Consider the following 20,633-nt stretch of genomic DNA (forward strand, 5'->3'; position numbering starts at 1 on the left):
CCTTTTTACCTTGTGTTTTGCCAGTGAGGGAGGCATACAGAGCTTGAAGTTCTTATTGTGGAAATCCAAAAAGGATGCATTAACATATGTTCTCAGGCAAAGCAAGAGCTGAGTCGGTGTTTCCTGCAGACCTCAGCTTTTCTGTGGTTTGCTGCAGCTTCAGAAGTCCATAGCTGGACTGCATGGGAATTTGGGTCCTGTATTTCCATCAGTTCACCTCACTTTAAACCTTGGAGAATGCCCTGGAGAAGAGGAAGTGATGGAGCTGTTACTCTCTTGCACGGCTAACAGGAGGATGTGATGCAATCCAGGGAAAATTTCTCTTTAGCGTTTGGTTGAGGTTGTGTCTGAAAAACACTTTCTCTCAAACTAGCTGAGTGTTGTGCAGAAAGCTGTTGCTCTGTCTTGCATCAGTGGCTCCTTCACCCCACTGTTCCCCCTGCAGAGCCTGTGCCAGTAGCGAGACTGAGAGTGAAGCTGGAGATATCATGGACCAGCAGTTTGAGGAGGTGAATAACAAGCTGAACTCGATGACTGATCCGACTGGCTTCCTGAGGATGGTCAGCAGGAACAACCTCCTGAATAGGTGAGAATACCCCTGTGCTGGGGCCATCAGCCAGCACCAGACCTCCTGGGGATGGGCTTCTCTCTAAGCTGCAGGGTTGGAGTCCAGCCAATACATTGCTCACGGTGGGGGGGCACAGAGCAGCAAACTGATGCTGTCTGTTACAGGGGCAGTAGCTGTGCATTCCTCACAGCGTGGGTGTGCAGGGAAGGTTAAGCATGTCCCTTAGGAATAAGTCCTGTACACTAGTACTGTGCAGCTCTCTCCTCTTCTGAGCAGAGGGGCCTGTAGGCATTTCCCTCCTGTCCTTTTCTTTTGTGTACATGTGGTGCAGTGGGAATTTCTCGAGACATCCCTCATCTCTGTCCCTGTATCTTGCTCCTGATGGGATGGAGAATCTGCTGTGGCCCTAGTGTGTGGCACGTGCATCCAGCCTGGGAGCTTTGGGTGCCTGGTGGCCTTTCACAGGGGGGTGGCCTATTGGGGCTTGGTTTATTTCACAGACTCAAGTGTTGGGTTCGAGGCACGAGGAAGCCCTGCCAAGTCCTGGAAGGGCATAGGGTCCTGTTGCTTCTTTCTTTAGAAGCAGAAATTTTCGGTAGGAAGGAAGTAGGACAGGGACTGAAAGCATCACTGTGCTCTTGTGGGCAGGAGGACCCCAGGCACAGGCAGAGATCTAGTTGGGTCTGTGTGTTTCATTTAAGAGCTCAGTAGCTTGGTTTGGGAGCTGGAGGGGGTAGCCTCTTCATTGTGTTTCTAGGTGAATTTGCTAGCTTAAGGCAGTAAGCTGGCACAGGCTTGTCAGCAGCTGTGAGCTGATAACTCTGTCCTGAGGAGCAGCCATTTCCAATTTGCTCTTCTGGCCAAGCACTGGTTTTGGCTATGGGAATGGTTACAGGGGAGCTCTGGCTGGTCCCTGCTGTCTGTGAGGTGTGGAGCTTTGAGCTCTCTGCTGCACACTTACTACAGAAATATTTGTTTCTGTTGATACTAATTAGCTGGGTATATGCTGCATTTCCAGAGTTACAGGACTCTGTGATAGCTGCACAGTCCTCGCTTATTTTCTGCCTCTTACAACTTGCTCAGGTCTCAGTCTTACACATTACTGTGCCAACTGTGGTGAGCACTTGAAACAAAAATTGAAGACAGAATTTTTCCAGTATATCCATTGCCCCGTGGAGAGTGGCTGCATGATGCAACCTGGGGTTTCTGGCTAGATCTGTGCTCCAGCATGGATTGTGAGCACAAGAGACCCTGGGCTTTTCTCAGCTGGAAAGAAAATGCAATCAGCCTACAGCGTTGTGAGCTGTCACTGGAGCTTGTGAGCTGTAACAGCATCCCCATGAAACTGGGAACTGCCAGCTGGCACCAGCAGCTGGCCTGGTTTTGTTTCCAGAATCCACATGCTGATCTGTTCAAGCTGCTGCATTGATGGTGAACTATAAGGACTTGCTAGTTTTAAATCAAACAGGTAGATGCCCAGCACTGATGAGATGTTTTGCTAGTTCATCATGCTTAGAAGGACAGGAGAATGCCCCTCTGATTAATATGATCCAATTCTGCTCCAGGGAACACTTATCCTCAGGAACGCTGCAGAGGCCAACCATGCAGCATCTATGTCTTTCTTCTCTGTAGGAGCCAAGTGCATTACCTTAAACCCACATCCAGGAGCTTACCCAAGGTACCTTTTCAGGTAACTAGTTTGCAGCTTTTAGGAGAAGCTCAGGGATGAGGCAGCTTGTGCACTTAATTAAAAGCAGCCTCACAAGAGCATCTGGAGGAGCACTAGAAGCAGCCATGTCTTTTGATGTCCTCTCCATGAGCACTTGAGATGAAGAGCATGAGAAGACACTGCTGGGTGACCTGCCTGCCCACCTCTTGCCTGCAGGTGGGGTGTACCAGGGGACTGGAGTGGCAGAGCTGATGCTGCCACATCTGTTTTGCACCTGGGTTGCTTAGCCCTGAATGCAGGGTAGGTGCTGTGGTCCTGCCCAGGCCTTTGAATACCTCCTGTACTTCATGTCTGCTTCAGTCCCATAGCTGATCAGATTGGAGGCTCCAGAGTCTAGATGGGAACTGGAGAGAGCATTAGCCAGCCTCTTGCTCTACTGTGTGGTTCTTTATAATTAAGCTGTGTAGAGAGTGGTGTGGCTCATGGCATGTGACATTGAGCCTGGCACAGCAAGGAGAGGTCCTGGCGAGAGCCCTCAATCTTACGCAAGGAAGCAGATGAAAATCTAGATGGAAGAGAGCAGATTACAAAATAAAATGGGAACAGGCAGGATTTCTGTGCACTGGCCTAGAGCTCTAAGAAAGAATTGTGAGCTCTTAGACTTTGGTTAAGCAACAGAACTGGATGATTAGCTAGTGCACAAGCGGTGATCTTGCAGCTCCAGACTCCAGCTCACCCCCTCTGAGCAGTGGCTTTCCTGCCAGCTAGTGCTGGAGTGGGTTCTGGTAGCTGTAGGTCAGTGCTGAGTGGATTGTTGCTGCTGCAGTGCTTCAGAGCATGGTAAAATCGTAGCACACGAGCAGTGATTGAGGGTATGATATCTGCTTCCTTTGGCTTCTGCACTGCAAGGGACAAAGCAGTGCCTGCTTGGAGCTGAGAATAAGAACTTGTCTTCCCCACTGCCGAGGCAGGTCCTGCACTCCTCACGTGGGGCCTGAATGCATGTTCACACCTTGTGCCTGAATGTTTGAGATCCTCATGGGAGTGTGCATGGCCTGGGGCCAGTGCAAGTTCCCTCACACACAGGAACTGCACGTGCTGTTAGGGTCCCACATTGGAAGATGAGGCCCTGGAGATGCTGGGAGTTTGGAGCCATCCATGTCTAGTGACAAGCAGGTGACTGAAAGGAAGCCCTTGGTACAGGTGCCGTCTGGTTGCTGTCATCAGGTAACTTGGCTTTTAAGGAGAGAATAGTATGGTATTTGGCAGTTCTGCTTAGAGAAGAAGAAATGATGGGGTTTGGCAGTTGAGGAAGAAGTTCAGAGAAGAAATGGACTTTGGAGGAGAAAGGAGCACTGAAGGCATGCTGCAGTGGTCTCAGTACTGGGCAATAGCTCTTTAAGCTGTGGTGGTCGGGGATACAGCCCCCAGGATAGTCCCAGGTGCTCCTGTCCTTTGCAGCTTCTGTTTTCACTGCTCCTTGGGGCTCTTAAACTTTTCTTGGGTTTGCAGATTAAAATCTGATTTCCTCCATGCTAGTCATCTGCTCCAGCAAGGGACCTGATCATTGTCTCTACCTGAGTATAGTTCCTGTGCCTGTTGTTTGGCCTCTCCACCATGATGGCAGTAAGTTTGTCCTCCTTCCAAGTGTCTGCAAAAGCCACGAGGGTCAGCCCTGACACTGCTCAAAGGGTAAATTACAATTCCTTGAGGGCAATTTCTTCAGTGACGTGGTGAGGATTTGTAAAAGGCGAACTGGGAGATAAGGAGCAATATATCTTGACATGCAAATTCACTTCTGCCAAGTCCATTGCTATCTCCCAGCTCCCCTTATGATTGCAGAAAGCTTCATTTTTCCAGCAGAGTCAGTGTGCTCAGGGCCCATGGCCAGTCCTGCAAGAGTGGCTGGACGTTCCCGGGGCGAGCTCAGTGTCACAGTAAGGTGAAGTCTGTATGGGTCCAGCCAGGGGAATCTGACAGAAGGTGGCTAAAACTGACATGAAGCCTCAGCAGCACTAAAAACAGGGCTATCACCAAGACACTGTTTCATCTCGTTTTGCTGAGGGTTTCATCTTGCTGGCCATCTTGTGATGTCTGAGCACATCTCCCCTCTCCTCTTGGTGTGGGACCCTGCCTGTGTGCTGATTTCGGCCCTGCTGGCTGCGCTGACGTTGTCACGCAGCGAGGACCAGCTGCTCACAACTGAGGGGGAGCCAGGAGGGCTACCAGGGGTGCTAGCTGGCCCAGGACAAAGTGAGGTCCTTGGAAGGCAGACAAGAAAGCAGTGGCTGGAGAGTCTCTGATCTGTCTGGTTCTCCATGCAGGGTGCAGCACTGTAGCTGCCCAAGTACAGGCCACACAGGCAGAGAATGCTGGGTGGTCTGTGGGTTTTTCACAACCACTGGTGGGTTCTGGAGATAATTGTGGATCCTTGAAAGCATCTAGAGGGAGCTCATATCTAAGTGTTTTCTGGGACTTCCCAGAGATCCAAAGCTTTGTATTTTGTGTGTCAAGGCCCTGAATGGATTTGGGGCTGCATCTCTAGGAAGAGTCTGACCAGAGGCCTGGTGTGTCAGCCTGAGGCTGTCAGACCACTGCAGCAGCAGGTCTGGCTCCCAGCCCTCCTGAGTGCCTGCGCTTGGTCCAGAGACCTAACGAATGTCCAGGCAAGAGCAGCTCTCTGCTGACTCCAGTATGAATCCCTCCCTCCTGCCCGGGCCCTGCCACATTCATCCTCAGCAGTCTGGTGTGGGTGAAATCAGTCTGGGCTCAGGGCTTGCCTGGCATGGGCTTTTACCCCTTCCTCTGAGGCTGCCTGGGATCGTTGCTTTGTTCTTGTCTCTCCGAGACAAAGGGCGGAAGCAGAGTTAACGCTGGTCTGTGCTGTTTCCTCTGCTTGCTGCAGGACAGCCTGCCTTATACAAAGGGTTATAAATAAGCAGCATTGTGTAGGCTGTGCAGACGCTTCCAAATGAGAGATTTACTGTTGCAAAAATCAGAGGAACGCTCTACACTGCAAAAGCAAGGTAGAAATGATCAGTGCAGCGTCCCGGAGGCCAGCACTAGCACCCTGGAAGGGGCATTTGGCCAAAGGATTCAAAAGTCTCCCTCTTGTCACATTGAAATCACTGGACTCAGGTGCCTGACAAGCCACCTGGAGAGCCATTTGTTTGCACTGGCTTGGGAGGGAAGGGGATGGGCTGGCCGGGGCTCCAGGTGTGCTCTGCCTGCTACAAAAGATCTCAGTCTGTCCTCCCCCTATGGATTTTCTCGTTCTTCTTTGTGTACACAAACGCACAGGCAAGAGATGTGAAAGATTTATGATACTCCCTTGGTTTTGTTCTAATAAAAAGCAATCCGAGTAGTGAAGGAATAAATCCAGAGCTGCTTGGCTGTGAAACTAAGATGAAGGAGGCTCTGCTAATTAGAGTAATCAAGCCCCTATTCCATGCAGTAAATGAGTGTGTTAAAATCAGTTAACACAGGAGGTGAGGCTGGCGAGTGCCGCCTGCTGGCACAGAGCTGCTGCTTAGGAGGTCAGGGCTGCACCAGCTCCTGAGCAGGCAGTGGGGTGTCCCTGCCCTTCTCAACTGGTCAGGCAGGATATACTGGAGGGGTGTGCTTTGAGCACAGGGTTCAGAGCATTAGAAATGTGTGAGATTGGGAAAGCACAGCTTTTATTTCCTGATCTGATTTTAAAATCTGTGCTCCGTAAAGTACAGGAACAAAGTGTGCCTGCCTGCCCTGCTGCTGCGCGGGAAGGCGAGGGAGGAGGCAGGGCTGAGGAGGAGGCAGATGGATGTGCATACCTATGAATATATATGCCTATAACAAATATTAATAACAAACTGTCAATATATCACACTAACATACCTGTTGGATGCTGAGTTTTCTTTTTATTTTCCCGCATGTGGCAAATACTTTCTGCTTTTATTTCTTTTCCGTGTTGATAGATAAGAATTGCTCCAGGCAAGAGGTAAAAATAAGGAATAGGGGACAAGGCATTTCTTCAGAGTAATGGTTCTTAAAAGAAGAACATTGCAGACTAGTGCCCTGATAAATAAAGTGTGTGAGTTTGGTCATGAATCATGAAGATACAGTTTCTTTCCTGTGGTGTAAACTGGCAAAGGCACATAGCATTGGAAGGTGTCTGAGAGGCAGGCCAGTGCTGTGCTTCACAGAGACCAAGAATGGAGGGAGGTTTGCTCTGCACAGCAGCAGCAGAGTATGATCTGGACTGGGATGCCATGGAACCCTCCACTGAATGTGTTTGGCACTCTGAGGACAATGGGCATGTGTAGCCTCATGGGTGGCCTCTTATGCTTGAGATTGTTGTGTCCATTATGGACGGCCCCACTGGTTACTCCAGTTACACTTCAGATCTTGCAGTAGCATTACTGTTCAATGTCTTATTTCCCTCCCTGCCTTTTCTTTAAGGCCCACCTGTTAAAACTCTCTGGCAGGTTATCCTTCTCACATAAAATGGTTGTTCATGGCACCGAGCCAAGAATAACCTTCCTGGGGACCACAACTGCTGGATTAGTGAGACCTGAATGGGGCAGCATCATTTCCTCAGCAGGGCACTAACTTGTACCCATGCCATCTGAGTCTCAGAGTTGGGGGTGTTTGGTGACTGTTGATGCCAGGAGAGCAGACGCAGAGCTCTGTCTGTGGGGATGTCAGAAATGGGCTCCAGGTCAACACTTGCATCTGACTCCATGGAGCTGTTCAGAGGAGTGGCAGCGAGTTCAGGCATAATCTTCATGCCTCATTGTTCACCTGTTGTCATATTTCCTTTTGGTACCATGCTAGATTAGTTGGTGCAAATCTTCCTGTGATTGTAGGTAACTGTTACAGGTCTCCCCTTAGCTGCACACAGCCACTAGATGTGCAGATGCAGTCAAAGCTGAGAACAGCACTTCAGACAACTGAGTTTGTAGAGAAACTCCACAGCAATGTAATACACGGCCTGCAACTCTTTGACCTTGTCCTCAGTGCCACTGAGGTGCCTGCTGTGAGGCATCTTGCCAAATGGAGTCCTCTGGATGGACAGGGACTGGCTCACCAGCAGTATCATGAAGTCAGGGCAACTGTAGTGGACCTGAGATCTTTGCAACTAACCTCTCCCTTGCCTTTTGCCCACAGGAGCTGTCAGAGCATGACCAGTCTGTTCAGCAGTACCATGTCTCCTGTGAAGGACGGATCATCATCTCTTCCAAGGAGGCAGACTTCCTTCACCAAACCCCCACTCCGTGCACTCTACGAGTTACTGATAGGACCTATGGAAGGAGTAGGTCTTTGGGGTGGAAAAAACGTAGAGATTGACTTACCAAAGTCCTTTGTCAAAGTGAAAATAGGCAGCTTGCAGGTTGTGTCCCAGGGGCACTGATTTTCACTGGCTCCTCCCAGGTGGTGAGACGGGCGCAGTGTCCCAGGAGTGCAGGACAGCCCCTGGTTCCAGCCTCAGGGAGCAATGGCAGGATAATTTAAAAAGTCCTGTCTCTGTAGCACCTCTAGCTAGAAGAGGTAAAGTCACTCAGTCAGGAATTACTCTTTTCTCAGTTGGTACCCAGCTGAACAAACAGACCGAAATGTTGTGATCCTGTCACGTGAGAGGGGAAACCAGCTCTACTTTGGGTTATTTAGAGGCTGTTTGGACACTTTAATCTTGTCTGCAGAAGTCACCTTTGTTGTGGAGGCATAGCCTTTGTGAGCTCAAGCCTTTCTTAGCTCTCCCAGCCTGCCATGCCACAGTCATGCTGTGAGCCTTGAAGAGTGGGGGCTTCTGCTCTAGAGGTGACACGTGCATCTTCTTTGCAGGGCAAGGAGGTCGGCCCTGCTGATGGGTTTTCTCTGTCACCTATGATGTTCTTGAGAAAGCTTCACCTGGGAGTTTAACACCTGCCCATATCTACTATAAAGAGATAAGACAGGTCATGAGGAATTCCTCATGGGGAACCCGGGAGCCTCTTCTCCTTCCTGGTTAGGCACTGCTTGGCAATTGTGGGTGTCTGAGGCCCAAAGTTGGCTCCAGTAAGGTACTGTAGGCCTTGAGAGGGCTTTCAGAGAGTGCAGAATTAGCAGATACAGTGTCCTTACTGGTCACGTACTAAGAAGATGCAGTTCAGGTCTCGTGTATGGTTTGACAGTCCCATTGTAGCGGAAACTTCCAACTATACCAGCACTAGCTGCACGGGAGGGACCCAGCCAAGGCAGCAGCTGTCAGCTGTCCTAGCCCTGCACAGCCATGCTCCTCCTGAGTGCTGGGTCAGAGACTTCTCTGCCTTCGTAACAAGTGGCTGCTGTAGCTGCTGTGAAGCAGAGTGCACGTTCCTGGGCCTGACAGCTCATGCTTTGCTGCTTTTTCTCAACCAAACAGATTAATTTTTGTTAGAACTCACCCTAAAATGAATTTGTGGAGATGTATTAAATGCAAAGATCCTCATAGTTCTATTTCTGTTTCTATAATGCACATACAGCCATTCTGAGGGGGAAAAAAACCTAAAGTCTAGTGGGTTTTACATAGAAATTAAAAATTCTGCTAGGCACGTGTCTCTGTGATTGCCTTGCTGACAGCTAACGGTTCTGGAGCAGTAAGTAAAATACAATATGTATTAAAAAAAGAAAAACAAACAAAACACACACACAAAAAGCCCCCACAAACCCCAAAACGTTTCTGGAAAACAACAGCTGCCCTGTTGGGAAGTGCTGCTCGTCAGCTCGGGCTCTGCAGAGGGAGGCTCAGCTGAGGGGGGTGGGCGAGCTCGGCTGCAGGGCGGCTGCTGGCTGCCAGGGGCTCCCCGGGGCTGCTGGGTGCCAGCACTGCCCTGCCCCAGGGCAGGGGGAACAGCGAGGGGGCAGAGATTATTTTAACTCCTGTAAAATGAGAATTTTCTTATCCTTCAGCAGTTTTGTTCCCATTTCAAATGGCAAGATGCCTTTAAAAGCACCTCACTGTCTCTCTTCAGATTTCTACGGTTTGACATTCTCCCTCATAGCTGACCTGTCTTTTTGGTATTTCTGGCTTGCTCAGACTCCCTTGGCAGAGGCAACTGAACTGGTTTTTCTGTTTCTTCAGTAATGTTCATTCATCTTTGCTGCTGCCTGATCACTAAAGTTGGAGACTGATTGTGAATTCCTGTTATTCCTGAACTGCTAGTGAGATGGGGTCAGGGGCTCTCAAGCCAGTCGCCGGCTGTTGGTGCCTCACAGCGCAGTCTGCAAGTCTGCTCCAGCCTGCATTTGGCAGAGCTCTGTGTATAAAACTTCACACAAATAGTAACGTTCACCCTCAAAACACACAAATCCCCTTTCTTTTGCACTGTTTGATTATCTGACACATCCACGCTTTGGGATTTTTTGACACTGCTTCTACATCCCTCTTGTTTCAAAGGTCTGTGTTTCCATTAGACATTTTGTAGTAGTAGTTCACTGTTGGCAGTGAAAGAAAGAAGATTCTTCTCTCACAGTGCCCGTGTGCATTCACCAGTTACTGTGTCTGTGTTCACACTGAGCGTAATTCTGATGTGGGTATTTCCAAACCTAATGTTGGGTCAGACTAGAGCCTGGTGCTTGCAAAGTGCAGGCTGGGGCACTCATGGAGTGAAAGGGCCCAACTGATTCTCTTTTCTTTTCAGGGTTTGATGCATTCCAGTGGGCCTGTTGGCCGTCACCGCCAGCTGATACTGGTTCTGGAGGGAGAACTGTACCTCATTCCTTTTGCTCTCCTGAAGGGCTGTTCCTCCAACGAGTACCTCTATGAGCGCTTCAGCCTGATTGCTGTGCCATCCATCCAGTCACTGAATCCCAGCTCCAAGGTCAGACATTGCCTTATAAAACCTCTCTCTCCTAGAACTCTCCTGCGCGGTGCAGGTTTCTGTACACGCTAGCAAAGCCTCAGCTCTGTCCTGCTACACCGGACACAAGAGTAGAAACCACAAATGGAGCCCCCTCCCAAGGCACTCCCAGTCCTGGTGAGCACTTTGAGCACCACGGCCGTGAAGTGGCTTCTGATGTAGTTCCTGCAGCACAAAAGCACAGCTCCAGGCGTACCAGGAAGGACGAGGGGCATGGATCATTTGGATATCCTCCTCTAGAGGATGGCATGTCTGGGGTGTGGAACTACATGGCAGACTGCAGAAATGTAGATGTTTGATCTATAATGAGCTTCCTTGGCAAGCTGACTGTCCTATCACATTCAGCCTTGTGTGTGGAGAAGGTCACTAATGTCTCATGACACTGAAGCTATGACATCATGACACCATGCTACTGGCAGTGGTGATGCTGATCCTTGAAATACAGGTGTGAGAAAGAAATTAGTGAGTGATTGCAAGTAGACTTCCCGTAAGGTGGAAAGCGGGGATCTTTCTTATTCTTTTAGCCCTCAAAAGGACCTGGACTCAGTCTGTTGCTTTCTGTTCTTATCTATGTGTTCACCCAAGATATGGGGATAGAAATCCTGACTGGATTCAAGTAGAGATGTTCCTTGGAATACATAAATGGAAGAAACTAAAGAAACACAAAGGTGTTTTTTTTTTTGTAATTATGACAACCAGACTTCTGTTTAGAGATGCAGACAAAGGATATTTTAATACCAGCACCATAACAAACAGATCTTTGAACCCCATTTTCTCTTTCTCTTTCTCTCTGTAGTCCCATGTGAGAAAGAATACTCCTGCTTACTCCAGTTCTACCTCAATGGCAGCTGTCATAGGAAATCCCAAGCTCCCTTCAGCAGTTATGGACAGGTGGCTATGGGGACCTATGCCCTCTGCAGAAGAGGAAGCATATATGGTATCTGAGTTACTTGGCTGCCAGCCCTTAGTTGGCAGTGCAGCAACAAAAGAGAGGGTCATGAGTGCCCTCACTCAGGCAGAATGTGTCCATTTTGCAACCCATGTCTCCTGGAAACTGGCTGCTTTGGTTCTGACACCCAACTCTGACAGCAATCCAGCCAGCAGCAAGAGTTCTTTTGGGAACCCCTACACAATCCCAGAATCCCTTCGGATGCAGGATGATGCCAGTGATGCGGAGAGCATCTCAGACTGCCCTCCTCTTCAGGAGTTTCTGCTTACAGCAGCTGATGTCCTGGATCTGCGGCTTCCTGTCAAATTAGTGGTTCTTGGCTCTTACCAGGAATCCAACAGCAAAGTCACTGCTGATGGAGTCATTGGCTTGACAAGAGCATTCCTGGCTGCTGGGGCACAGTGTGTCCTAGTGTCACTCTGGCCTGTTCCTGTGGCTGCTTCCAAAATGTTTGTGCATGCCTTCTATTCCTCCCTCTTAAATGGGACGAAAGCCAGTGCAGCCCTTGGAGAAGCAATGAAAACTGTGCAGAGCAGCAAGCAGTTCTCCCATCCGTCCAACTGGGCAGGTAGGAAGGATCTGCTTTTTGACAAACAAGATGGGTTTTCTACAGAGCATTCTTATGCCAGGTTGAGTTAGGCAAGAAGTGCTAGCAGGTAGTGGGGAGAAGGGGCTAGCAGAGCTCCTTGTGCTGACATTTGGACAACTAGTGTTTAGGTGGTGCATGACTGAGAGAGGGAGAGCTTTCAGAGTTCTGTGTCTGCGAGTACGGTTGAGTATCTGTTGATATCTACTGCTGCAGGGGCCACAGGGAGCATGCTAGGGCAAGCTCAGCTGCAGTACAGCGTTTTTCCGCCTGCTTGAACAGGAAAACTCTTGATTTGGTAGAGGAGCACAGTAAGAAGCATCTAGAAGCTTTCTGAAAGTTCAGTCCATGGGACCATTCAGGAAGTGGGCAGCTACTCTGGGAAAAAAAATAACACTCTGCAGGGCTCAGTAAACCATTATTCCATTAGTCTGAGAGGACAGAGAGTATCTGCTTCTGTTTTGGGCCCTTTCTATAACAAAAGGAGATTGAGTCTCTTATTCTGAATCCTACAGGCTTTATGCTTATTGGGAGTGATATGAAGCTGAACAGCCCTTCTTCACTAGTAGGACAGGCCCTGACTGAGATCCTGCAGCACCCTGAAAGGGCACGAGATGCTTTGCGTGTCCTGCTACATCTGGTAAGAGAAAGGAAACGCTGCCGCGTCCAGCAGGCGTGGGAGGGGCACTGCAGCCCCGTGCCAGGGAGAGACACCCTGATGTGTAGCTGCTCTCCCTTGCATGCCTTCAGCCCTTCCCCTCACCATAAGTAGTCTCTCCTGAAAACTCCAGGTCAGTGGGAGAAGACTGGCACACCTGATGAAGCGTCCAGGGCAAAGAAAGGCAAACAGTGAAGTCTGACATGATACTGGGACAAAATCCTCCTGGGATCCATCTGGTTTGCATTAGCTGTTCAATTTGGTCTCTGCTTTAAAAATGCAATAATTGTTTGGGTTAATTGTTTCTACAAAAAAATAGCTATAAACATTGCAGTCATGGAGATGTAGAGAACAGTGACTGCTGTCTCTTTGCATACCTGTGAGAGGCACTTCGGTCCCCAGATGTGCCAGTAGCCTTCTGTGGGGAGCAGCAGGACTGAAGCCAAACTGCCAGATGGCTAGAGTAAGCTCTCATGACTTTTAATACTGTTCCTTCCAATGTGTCTTCAGTGGTCCAAAAGGAATGTGGAGTATCCATAGGATGATGGAAACCTGTGAACATTGGTAGTCATCCCAGTTGCTGGGGTTTGTGGATACACATCTCTCTTTACTGTTTACCATATAGCGGCAGATTCTTGCCTGGTAATAAGCAGTGTAGACAAGAGACTGGAGCCTGAACATGAGTCATCTTTTGGGAAGAAATGTAGCTGTCAGGCTTACAGGAAACTATCACAATCAAACTGGTACTTAGTTTCCTGTGGCATTGCTTTCCCCAGCATCCTGGAGAGCACTGACACTCATCACAGCAATTTTACAGCTGTGAGTGCCGAGTGACTGGAGCCTCTGCTAAAATCCTTCTGTGTAAAATGGGCCAGGTTCAGCACGGGGTTTGCTGTCTCTCAGCCTGCCCTTCCTGCCTCTTCACTGTATAAAAAGAAGCAGTTAGTAAAAACCTCTTACAAAATAAGCTTATGCTGTACTTTCCCCAAAGGTGGAGAAATCGTTGCAGCGAATCCAGAACGGGCAGCACAACTCCATGTACACCTCCCAGCAGAGTGTGGAGAATAAAGTGGGCGGCACCCCCGGCTGGCAGGCGCTGCTCACGGCCGTGGGGTTCCGCCTGGACCCCCCGGCCAGCGGGCTGCCAGCAGCAGTGTTCTTCCCCACCGCTGACCCCGGCGACCGGCTGCAGCAGTGCAGCACCACCATCCAGTCCCTCCTGGGTAAGGAGCAGGCATCAGCCTTTCCCTGCCTGCCTTTGGGGCAAGCCTGTAAAGCAGGGACATCTTACGGCAATGAAATACGAGTGTTTAGCAGGGCAGAAGTTCTGGAAGTAAACGTTTACTGAAAGTTTTGTCATAGATGGGCATCGTGTACTACTGGGTCCAGTTTCTAAGAAGCACAGTGTGACTGTTCCTTCTTCCAGCTCTCAGTCAGAAAATGTATAACCAGATAGAAAGTGGGAAAACCTTTTGCTTTCTGGAAATTGCTGTTGTTTCCACAGCTGCTCAGTACTGTGGGGGAGAAGTTTTAGGTTTTAGCCAAGTTTGTGTTCTGTTCAGGCTGTTGCACTTTTAGCAGTTGAGAAGCAGATACTGAACAGTCCCTGTTTCTGCTGACTTTTTCAGGTTTGCCAAACCCTGCACTTCAGGCACTTTGTAAACTTATCACAGCTTCAGAAACAGGAGAGCAGCTTATCAACAGGGTGAGTTGGGAGATTTTCCTCCAGTGCCAGTTTCCAAATGGTTCTTCCCAGGTCAGTAAATCCAGAAATGTACAGAATGGTTTATGTATGTCCTGGTTTATCAACCCAGAGCTTGCTAGGAGACTTCAGGGTTGAAACTCAAAACTTGCCTGTTTGTGTGAATGAAAGTGTGTGTCTGGAAGAGAAAAACACAAGTACATTACTGGCCTCATGGATTTTGGGCTCCCTGGTCAGCGACAGAAGTGAAAACACTTCCTACTGCAGTGAGGGGGAAGCAAAATCCAGCAAGTGAGTGGCAGAAGCACTGGCTGGTATTTGGCCATTGTGGCTGGTCTTTGTCCACTGTAATTACAGAAGTGCAAAGGTATAGCTAACTTTGGCCAGTGCCAGGTCTGTCAGAAGCCTTGCTGAGCCTCTGCTTCTTCTGGTGTCCCTGCTTATAGCTCTGCTGGAAGGCCTCGTGGTCTTTGAGAGAAAGGCCACCTGTGACTATGGCACTCCTCCCTGCTCCCTCCAATCTCCTCCACATTCCTCCCTCTCCCCAGTCTTTCTAGTATGCCTGGCCTAACCTAACCTTTCTCTGTGATGTACCACCAGCCTGGATGGCTTTCCGTTACATGTTTCTTACTGTCCTGATTGCTCCTTTAATGAGGTTTATCTTGACCATTTTCCTGATTTTGTATATGAACACACTGCACATGATGAATGGGCTGACAGCTCACTTTCTCCTCCCCTTCCTTTCCCCATGCAGAACTATTCCAGGGAAGCACTGAGGTGGGTAGCTGGGATTAGCTCTGCCTAGCTTCAGAGGGCTTCTCTTCATTCTGTCAAATCTCTCTGCACAAAATGCAAAACCAGAGCCACAGCTTTGCTGTTGCCACTGAGCAGCCTGCTTTGTCAGTCCGTTAGGCTGAGTCTGCTTCAAGGAAGGAGTTTCTTCTTCTGGCCTATAGTAGCACATGAGATATTTCTAATGGCTTGTCCTTTACAGCATTTTGCTTTCTTGCCTTGGCTCTTTTGTCAGGATCCGAGACTTCTGTGGTTGAATAGCAGGGTTATTTTTTTCCTCATTGCCACCAGAGGGAGGCCCAGAGTCGAAGGAATGTGATGAGTAGAAGACAGCACTGGCAGAGATCAGAACGTGTTAGAGTCTCTGTGAGGTTACGTCACGACTGTCTTCTTGCCTCAGACAGTGAAGTCACCCAGAGAAGAACATTTGCATGGCTGTACACAGCTGACAAAAGATGCACTCACTGTTTCCTCAGCTGCCACATGCAGTGAAGATACTGGCAGGCGTAGTGCACTGTTTCTGCAGATGTTATAGCCCAAAGCCCAGGCAGCATTTCCTTTTGCACGAGAGTTTATCCAGTTTTACAAGTTAGGGTTTTTCAGCTCAGTCTTCCTCTGGGGTTACTCGCTTTTTCCCCCTCCTTCACTCAGCAGTTCAGTAGGTGAGCAGCTAAGGCTCTGCCTGTCCCAGAGGAGAGAAGGCTGCTCAAAACTGGAGCCTGATGACTGACAGCTCAGTCAGTGGGTGCTGCATACTCTCTTTCCTGTATGGGTGATAAGGCGTCATAAGGGAGCAGATGCTCTTGGCACTCGTGAAGCAGCAAGGGACAGAACCTGAGCTTTTGATAACAAATAAAAATGCAATTTTTAGTGCAAAACAGAAGGTAGGAACCACAAAAGAGAGAACTTCAAGTTCTGTTGCATGTGCAAGGAGCAGTTATGGACTGATGAATGCACTGAGTGCCAATAACGTACCCCAGAGAAGACCGAGAGAAGGGCTTGTTTTATTTTCAGCCTTCTGCCAGAATGTGGGTTGGCCTGAGGATCTGCCTGCAAAGTGTCTGAGTTGATTGTCATGAGCTGGGCACTCCCAGATTCCAGCTGCTGGACTCCTGACTCACAGCTCAAGCCATTTCCACTGCTCCCTTCTTTCTCCAGATAGAGCATCTTGCAGTCAGGATGCTGGTTTGCATGTGGGTGTGTCACTGCAGGGTTCCCCATCACAGGCATTTGGTAGCACAGAATAACCTGTGTTCTTTCTTTTCTTCTCTCCTTTCCTTTCTTGTTATCTGCTGTCCGAAGGCTGTTAAAAATATGGTGGGAATGGTGAGTATTACATGCACTGGGGAATGACACTGCTGTGCAGGATAAAATGCCTTGGTCACTGCAGACCTGTTCCCTGTGCTGCCTAGTGTCTCCAACCCACTTCCAGGCCTGGAATTTGATCCTTAGTGCTACTGTGGAAAAAAGACTCCGAGCTTTTGTGGGTTCTAAGAGATGGGTGGTCCTGACGTTGGCTGGTCCCTTATTAATAGCTTTCCATCCTTTCTGCACTGGCTGTGTTTTGGAATTATATGGGATCCTGGCACCTTGATTTGTGTCAGATCTTCATAAACACATTTTTTCTCTAGTTTGCTACTCCTGTCCCTTGGGCACAGTTGAGAAACTTCTTTCCTGGTTGAGAAACTTTTCTTCTGGATGCCGTGGAAGTATTAGGAAAGTCTTCCATGGTGTCATATGGCTTGTTCTGCCCAGCTAAATGCTGAGAATGGCTTTCTTGGGTTTTGCATAGGGAGTACGGCTCGGTCACAGAAAGGGCTTTAGGGTGTTTCTGTGAGCAGCCTCAAAGTATCTCTTTCCTTTTCTTTCACTTCACAGATTTTCCTGCTGTGCTTCCTTCTTGCTCGGTTTCCACTGGCCACCCCCCAGCCCTCACCTCTGTTCTGTCCCTGCCTTTGCTTTTTCCATTGTTGCTGCCCCTGGACTGTCCCTGTGCCCAGACCTTTTCATGTCACTGTTGTGCTCAGGAGCAGCAGTTGTATATGTGGGTGCACAGGAAAAGGGAAGTTTGCAGCGTGTTTCCATAGCTGTGACTGTTGGGAAAGCAGTGATGTGGTTTGTAAGGAATGACTAATGTCTGTACTGTTTTCTTCAGCTGCATCAAGTCCTGGTTCAACTTCAGGCAGGTGAGAAAGAACAAGATTTCTCCTCTGCACCAATCCAGGTTTCCATCAGTGTCCAACTCTGGAGGCTACCTGGCTGTCATGAGTTTCTGGCAGCTCTAGGTAGGGAAACACTACTTCCCATTGTCTTTCTAAAACTATTGCTAGTGCCTCATGTGGTGACTTAGGCAGTGACAAGTCTCACAGCTGTAGATTTGTCTGGATGCTGTCTGGTCTTTGCACCTCTTGGGCTCGGCCCCGCTGCGCCAGCTCGCTCCTGCGGCGCGTCGGGTGCTCTCGGCCAGAGGCAGAGGGGTCCTGAGCCAGCAGAACAGGAATTTCAGGGCTGACAGCAGTTCAGTGCTGTCGAGCTGGTGTAACTCCAGTTGTTATTTCAGGATCCCGTTCCTCTCTTGTTCATAATACAGAGTTTTAAGTTTGCTTCTGGCCTTCTGTCTGGAGTGAACCCATCGTTCCTTTGGCAGGGAAGCCTGTGCACTGGGCAAGGATGGGGCACGCCAGAGTGATAGTGTGGGCCAGGGTCTACATCCTGCAGAAAAGGCAGATGAGAACTAAATATCAAACTAGATTTTATTCTGGTTTGGACCTTGCTTAAGAGTTAGTAAAAAGGCATTGCAGGGAAGAGGCAATGCTTCAAAAAGAAGCACCCAAGCAGGCTGCTTTAGGAGCTCATCCAAACCAGGCGCTGTTTCTCACACACAGTCATGCCTCCTGCAGCCCAGACCTTGTTCACAGAATTCCAAGGTTTGTGCTCTTCCTTGGACCCATATTTATGCGAAAAACTTTGGATTAATGATGAACAATAGGGGCGTGGGGGACACTGTCCCCTAGGTGTGTTTAGTATATAGTTCCCCAACAATTCCAAAGAATTCACAACTTTAAAAAGTACTGACTGCTGCATTTTGTCAGTGCCTTGTTTGTGTTCCTGCATACAGCCCAGCACCATAAACCTCCCGACACTTGCAGGAGAAGGTGAGCTAAGTAGTGATAGGAACAAACCAACAAACTGTCTGTTGTAGGTGAGGAGTCATCATTCCAGGACACTGCAGGATCTTGTATCTCTGTGTTCTGTTTGTGTTATAAATGAGGTCACTCTTGTTTAACACATTGGATCTTTCTGTGAGGTATGAGTTTTCTCCTTCATGTTCCTCTGCAGGTTTTGACCTTTGTGAAGTTGGCCAAGAGGAGGTGATTCTGAAGACTGGGAAACAAGCTAATAGGAGGACCATGCACTTTGCTCTGCAATCCTTGCTGGCACTTTTTGGTAAGGCTACTTAGAATAGTTTTTGCTCCTGCATCATCTGATAACTTGGTCACAGCAGCCTCTGTTGGAATGTCATGCCCTTACCTTTTGCAGAGTCCATCCATACATAATCACACACGTCATACAGCCTGTGCATCATACAGCAGGTGCAGCAAATGTTTTGGTGTGGTTTTTATTTGGTTGTTGTGGTTTTGTTGTTTTGTTTTTTTTTTTTTAATATGGAAAACAAACACTAAGACTTGGCTGAGGCCAAAGCTGGGAATGGAGTTCAGCAACTGGAGGATGTATGACTCATCTTTGGTTTTGAAATATAAAATTATAATGAATTAACAAGTTCCATCTAGGATACCTGGACTCAGGTTTCTGCCTCTTCATTTCCTGGGATGTGCACACTTTTTTTCTCACCTAAGTAGTAGCTGGGTTTTCTGAAGTATCCTACAGTCCAAATGCATGTTTTGTGGTGTTTCCTCTTAATTCTGATAGAACATTACCTGGTTTTGTTTGATTTTGCTGTGTGTCTAGGGGCATGTTTGTACATATTATTTTTCCTTTTTTTTTTAGATTCTACAGAGCTGCCTAAGCGCCTTAGCCTGGACAGTTCCTCATCACTCGAGTCACTGGCTTCTGCTCAGTCTGTTTCCAACCCTGTACCCCAGTATCAGAACCCTCCATTCTCTCCTACTTGCCCAGACAGCATTGCCTCAGATGCCATCTCTGTGTATAGCCTGAGCTCCATTGCCTCTTCCATGAGCTTTGTTTCCAAGCCGGAGAGCGTCCCAGATGCTGTGGGACACAGAGGACGGCAGGACTATGAGAGGCCCAAGACCTGTTCACACAGGTCTGCAGTACAGAGCCAGTTGTCACCACAGACTAGCACTGTAGCCAGCAAAGATGAGGAGGAGTATGAAGGTTTTTCTATAATCAGCAATGAGCCTTTGGGCAGTTACCAAGAAAACATAAAACCAAGATTTTCCCCTGATCACAAACAGCCCAAAACTGGTCAGGCCGGAGGCATTAAAGAGTGTGTCAACTCCAAAGGGAGCATAAGTACCCCAAATTCTCCTGTTAAAATGACTCTTATCCCTAGTCCAAATTCACCTTTCCAAAAAGTTGGGAAACTTGCAAGTTCTGATACTGGGGAGTCTGACCAGTCTAGCACAGAGACTGACAGCACTGTCAAATCCCAGGAGGATGGTAATCCAAAGCTTGATCCACAAGAGTTGGCCCAAAAAATTCTGGAGGAAACTCAGAGTCACCTCATTGCTGTTGAACGACTTCAGAGAAGTGGCAGCCAAATAAACAAGAGCAACAACTCAGATGATGGGGCTCCCACCCCTGCAGGCGTCTCTGCGTTCCGATCCTCGGAGACCAGCGCGTTCAGTCGGCCAGTCAGCTCCAGTCAGAAGAATCAGTCTTCACCTCTCGCAGTGAAACCAAAGCCTCCAACAAGGAGTTCATCCCTTCAGAAAGTGAGTTCTGGCTATAACAGCCCTACGATGTCGGAGACGTCAAACAAAGAAGGCACAGGCCAATACAGTGGGCAGCCATCCCCCAGTTCTGATTCGCACGGGTCCTTAACTGAGCAGACTCACTTTAAACTCAAGTACCCCAGCTCTCCCTACAGTGCTCACATTTCTAAATCGCCCAGAAATATCTCTCCAAGCTCAGGGCATCAGTCTCCTGGTGGCAGCACTCCATCTCCTGCTCTGTCTTACTCCTCAGCTGGTTCTGCTCGCTCAAGTCCAGCTGATGCCCCAGACATAGACAAATTAAAAATGGCTGCCATTGATGAAAAAGTGCAAGCAATTCACAACTTAAAGATGTTCTGGCAAAGCACTCCCCATCACTCCACGGGCCCGATAAAGATTCTCCGAGGAGCTCCTGGAACAATGACTTCAAAAAAAGATGTCCTCAGCTTGCTCAATTTATCTCCAAGGCACGGCAAAGAAGAAAGTGCAGATAAGCTGGAACTAAAGGACCTGTCTATTGAGCAACATCTTACTTCTCCACAAAAGAATCCTCCAAATGGACACAGGCTCCCTGATACTACTAATGCAGTGGCATCAACTCACTCTCCACCTTCCAGTAGCACTCCAGGAACAGCACGCCCCTTGAGGCTGTCGTCTGGGAACGGTTATAAATTTCTGTCACCAGGAAGATTTTTTCCTTCCTCCAAATGTTGAAATGTCTCGGGTACCAGCTGATGACTTGCAATCTTGTTAAAGTATTTGCTTCTGCCCACCTGCCTTTATCAATGCAGAACAATTACCTAAGAAGCTGTGGTCGTACCCCCAGCAGGCAATGCACAGGAACGCGATGGATTCCCCCGGCTGTCGCTGCACAGGAGCACAGGCCTTACACGTATGGGTCTGAGTTTCCCTTATCAGGACCTTGGCCAGACTCACT

General features: G+C 48.7%; 1 protein-coding gene across 1 annotated transcript in view; it reads left to right on the forward strand.

The window, feature by feature from the left end:
- Positions 1-20,410, forward strand: part of TTC28 (tetratricopeptide repeat domain 28) — a 31,421-nt gene extending 11,011 nt beyond the window's left edge. The window contains exons 7-17 of the mRNA XM_008942338.1: positions 446-586; positions 7,383-7,527; positions 9,875-10,054; positions 10,890-11,610; positions 12,144-12,268; positions 13,278-13,509; positions 13,915-13,991; positions 16,083-16,106; positions 16,936-17,065; positions 18,120-18,227; positions 18,789-20,410. Of these exons, the coding sequence (XP_008940586.1) occupies positions 446-586; positions 7,383-7,527; positions 9,875-10,054; positions 10,890-11,610; positions 12,144-12,268; positions 13,278-13,509; positions 13,915-13,991; positions 16,083-16,106; positions 16,936-17,065; positions 18,120-18,227; positions 18,789-20,410 (3,505 nt within the window). The remainder of the gene's footprint in view (positions 1-445; positions 587-7,382; positions 7,528-9,874; positions 10,055-10,889; positions 11,611-12,143; positions 12,269-13,277; positions 13,510-13,914; positions 13,992-16,082; positions 16,107-16,935; positions 17,066-18,119; positions 18,228-18,788) is intronic.
- The last annotated feature ends 223 nt before the right edge of the window (positions 20,411-20,633 follow it).

Source organism: Merops nubicus, unplaced genomic scaffold, assembly GCF_000691845.1.
Source record: "Merops nubicus isolate BGI_N331 unplaced genomic scaffold, ASM69184v1 scaffold25276, whole genome shotgun sequence".
NCBI lineage: Eukaryota > Metazoa > Chordata > Aves > Coraciiformes > Meropidae > Merops > Merops nubicus.